This window comes from Porites lutea, chromosome 5, assembly GCF_958299795.1.
Source record: "Porites lutea chromosome 5, jaPorLute2.1, whole genome shotgun sequence".
NCBI classification, from domain to species: domain Eukaryota; kingdom Metazoa; phylum Cnidaria; class Anthozoa; order Scleractinia; family Poritidae; genus Porites; species Porites lutea.
Genome location: NC_133205.1, coordinates 45,244,231 through 45,246,877, shown reverse-complemented (window position 1 = coordinate 45,246,877; position 2,647 = coordinate 45,244,231). Strand labels below are relative to the sequence as shown.

Here is a 2,647-nt window from a genome sequence, read left to right as displayed (position 1 = left end):
GCACTTTTAATATCAAGCTCGTCAATTCCTAGTTTTATCCTTGTTTGACACTCAGATTATGAATTGTCTTGCAAAACACAGAAACTTTTCTTTATTCTAAAGGAGAGCAGTAAGTGCCATAACATAAATTACCGCTAAAAATCATGTTGTGATGTTTTGTTTTGGTTTGCATGATCGCGCGCCTCATCAACACGAACGCATCCTACTTCAACACCCACAGGTTGGAGAGTGAAGGAAAATCTCAGTAGGAAAAAAATAAAAATGTTATTCACTGGCCTAGGTCAGTCCATATTGGGAGAAACTGCGCCCTCGGTCTGAGTACCATCTGAGGCCGGAGGCGGTAGGCACAGGCCGTAGGCCTTGGGCACAGTTTCTCCTAATACCGACCTCCGGGTCCCAGCCGGTGAATAACATATATGTATCCTCTGTTCAATACATATTTTTGAAATCGTAGTTCTGCAGAGTGTATAATTTATATGCAGTGATCAATCTGAAGGTGAGAACATTTGTACTCTTTCAGAAGCTCACAGACCCGACACTGTGGGGCTGTAACATTACTTTAAAAAAGCAAGACAAATGCCTTGTAAATAGCCAGGGGTAGGAGGGGGGATAGCAGGCTTGGAAATGACGGAGCCATAAATTCAGATGTATACCTCTACTTCACAAAGCAAATTACTTTTGTTAAAAATAGGAGCGAGGGAACTCGCCTGTCACACATGTAAGTGATGTATTTCGTAGACTCATAGGCATATGGGCAATTTTTTGCCAGAGGGGGCGGTAATCCATTTGCCCAAAAAATTCTTGCAAGTTGCCCAAATTTTTACAAAACAGTCGAAAGGAAACTAGGGCCATGCAACAAAATAGGCCGTACTGGCATATGAAAGTGGCTCGATACAATTTTTCAGAGTCAATACCTGCCAAGTTTGAGCATAAACTACGTCGCCACAAACAAGCATTTGGAAAAAATTGCCACCACAGTAGTATTAGATAAAGAGAGAAATTTGTCATGATCAGGATTGCAATGACATTGGAGCTGTCATAGCAACGAAATGACGCCATTACCTATTATACTTGCAGCAATATTTCTCACTGGGAACTGTTCTTACAAAAATAGAGGGACTGTAATAACATCACTGCAGCTCGCGTTCATGGAGCGCGTTGTACCAGCAACGCAGGCATTTGGTTGGTCATTAGGCAATAGATGTTGACATCGGGTTTAGTTTAAGTTGCCGATAATGACAAATCGTTGACAAGTCGACGTTTCCATTAAACGCACGCTTTCATACCATAAGGCACATCTTGCGCAACCACACAAAGCATTTTTGGTATTTTGATTAGGAAAATGTTTTGTTGTGCATGTTTGCCGATTTTATTTCGAGGAATGGCCCAGAAACATTATAAAATCACTGTTTTGAAAGGAGATATTTGTAAACACGCGTAATCAATGCTAAAAGTGTCTGGCATGTTTTTCATCGCCAGCAGAGTTTCTTAATTAATGAATAGTGAAAGGCGTGAAATTCCTGTCACGCCTTCTGAACGCGAGCTGCAGTGATGTTATTACAGTCCCTCTATTTTTCTCGCTTCCTCCCAAACCGCCCCCACCCCCAAAGTAGTCTTGACACTCATGCAAGATGGGTAGCCAGTAACACAAAGCTCTCAAACTCGATGATCTTACGGAAAAATAGAGGACTGTGAACAGTCTATGTATTTCGATTACTTTTCATCCCTTTTTAAATGCACTCGTTGCTTCACTTAACTTGCATTGTATTTTGCATCTGCAAATGTATCAGTTGTGCAACTCTTATAAACATACGTGACAAAGGTCACTCACTGCTCCTCAGGTTCACATGATTATTTACTGAATACATACTCGACATTTATGGATTCAACAACAAGGGAGAAGAAAGAAACACAAAGAATGACTATGATAAAAAGGTTCCCATCCTTTGTTTATCGCTATGATAAGTGCATCTAAATTCGCTTAAGCAACTTTAACCGGAAGCATATGAATGTTCGTAGTAAAAACTGAATTAAAGATAGACTGTTTCGAGCCAAACACCTGCGAGGAGAATAATAGCAAAAACAACTGCAAGTAATTGTACCTTACCCAATCTCTGTGTTGAAAGCAAAGCCAAAATAGCAAATAAAAGCGAAAACGCCATAAACACTCTGTTGTCGTCTGCACGCACTTCCATGAAAGGCCGAGAAGTTTCGCCGAAAAGGACTGGTACAGGAAAAAATGAAAGCTGATGGAATAATTGCCAGAATAGCGGACTGGACTTTCAGCTGTCGCAGGCGACAGGAACAGGCGGACAAACAGCCTTTAAATATGCGAGCACTTTCTCTTTTATTTCTTAATTGACGTGTGTACTTAGTTCGTTATTTAACGCATTACATTTCTTTGGTTATTTTCCTATTCATATACCTTGTCAGTAAGTGTGCTCACATTGATGAGTGACTCCCCCTAGTGTTCTACAATTGGTATGGGATTTAATGGTGTCGAAACCAATTGTGGAATTGCACACATTTTAGGCATCCTTTTGACGAAAAGATACGGCTTTTAGATTTTTTTATTTTTTAGACTTAGAGATATTTCCAGCAACAGCAATTTGCCTTGTGACCTCTTTAAATTTCATAACGGTATACT

General features: G+C 40.2%; 1 protein-coding gene across 1 annotated transcript in view; it reads right to left on the bottom strand.

Moving 5' to 3' along the window:
- The window catches only part of LOC140938742 (heparan-alpha-glucosaminide N-acetyltransferase-like), a 26,938-nt gene extending 24,679 nt beyond the window's left edge, over window positions 1-2,259 (bottom strand). Inside the window, exon 1 of the mRNA XM_073388267.1 lies at window positions 2,108-2,259. Within this exon, the coding sequence (XP_073244368.1) occupies window positions 2,108-2,195 (88 nt within the window). The 5' untranslated portion in view covers window positions 2,196-2,259. The remainder of the gene's footprint in view (window positions 1-2,107) is intronic.
- Between the last annotated feature and the right edge of the window lie 388 nt (window positions 2,260-2,647).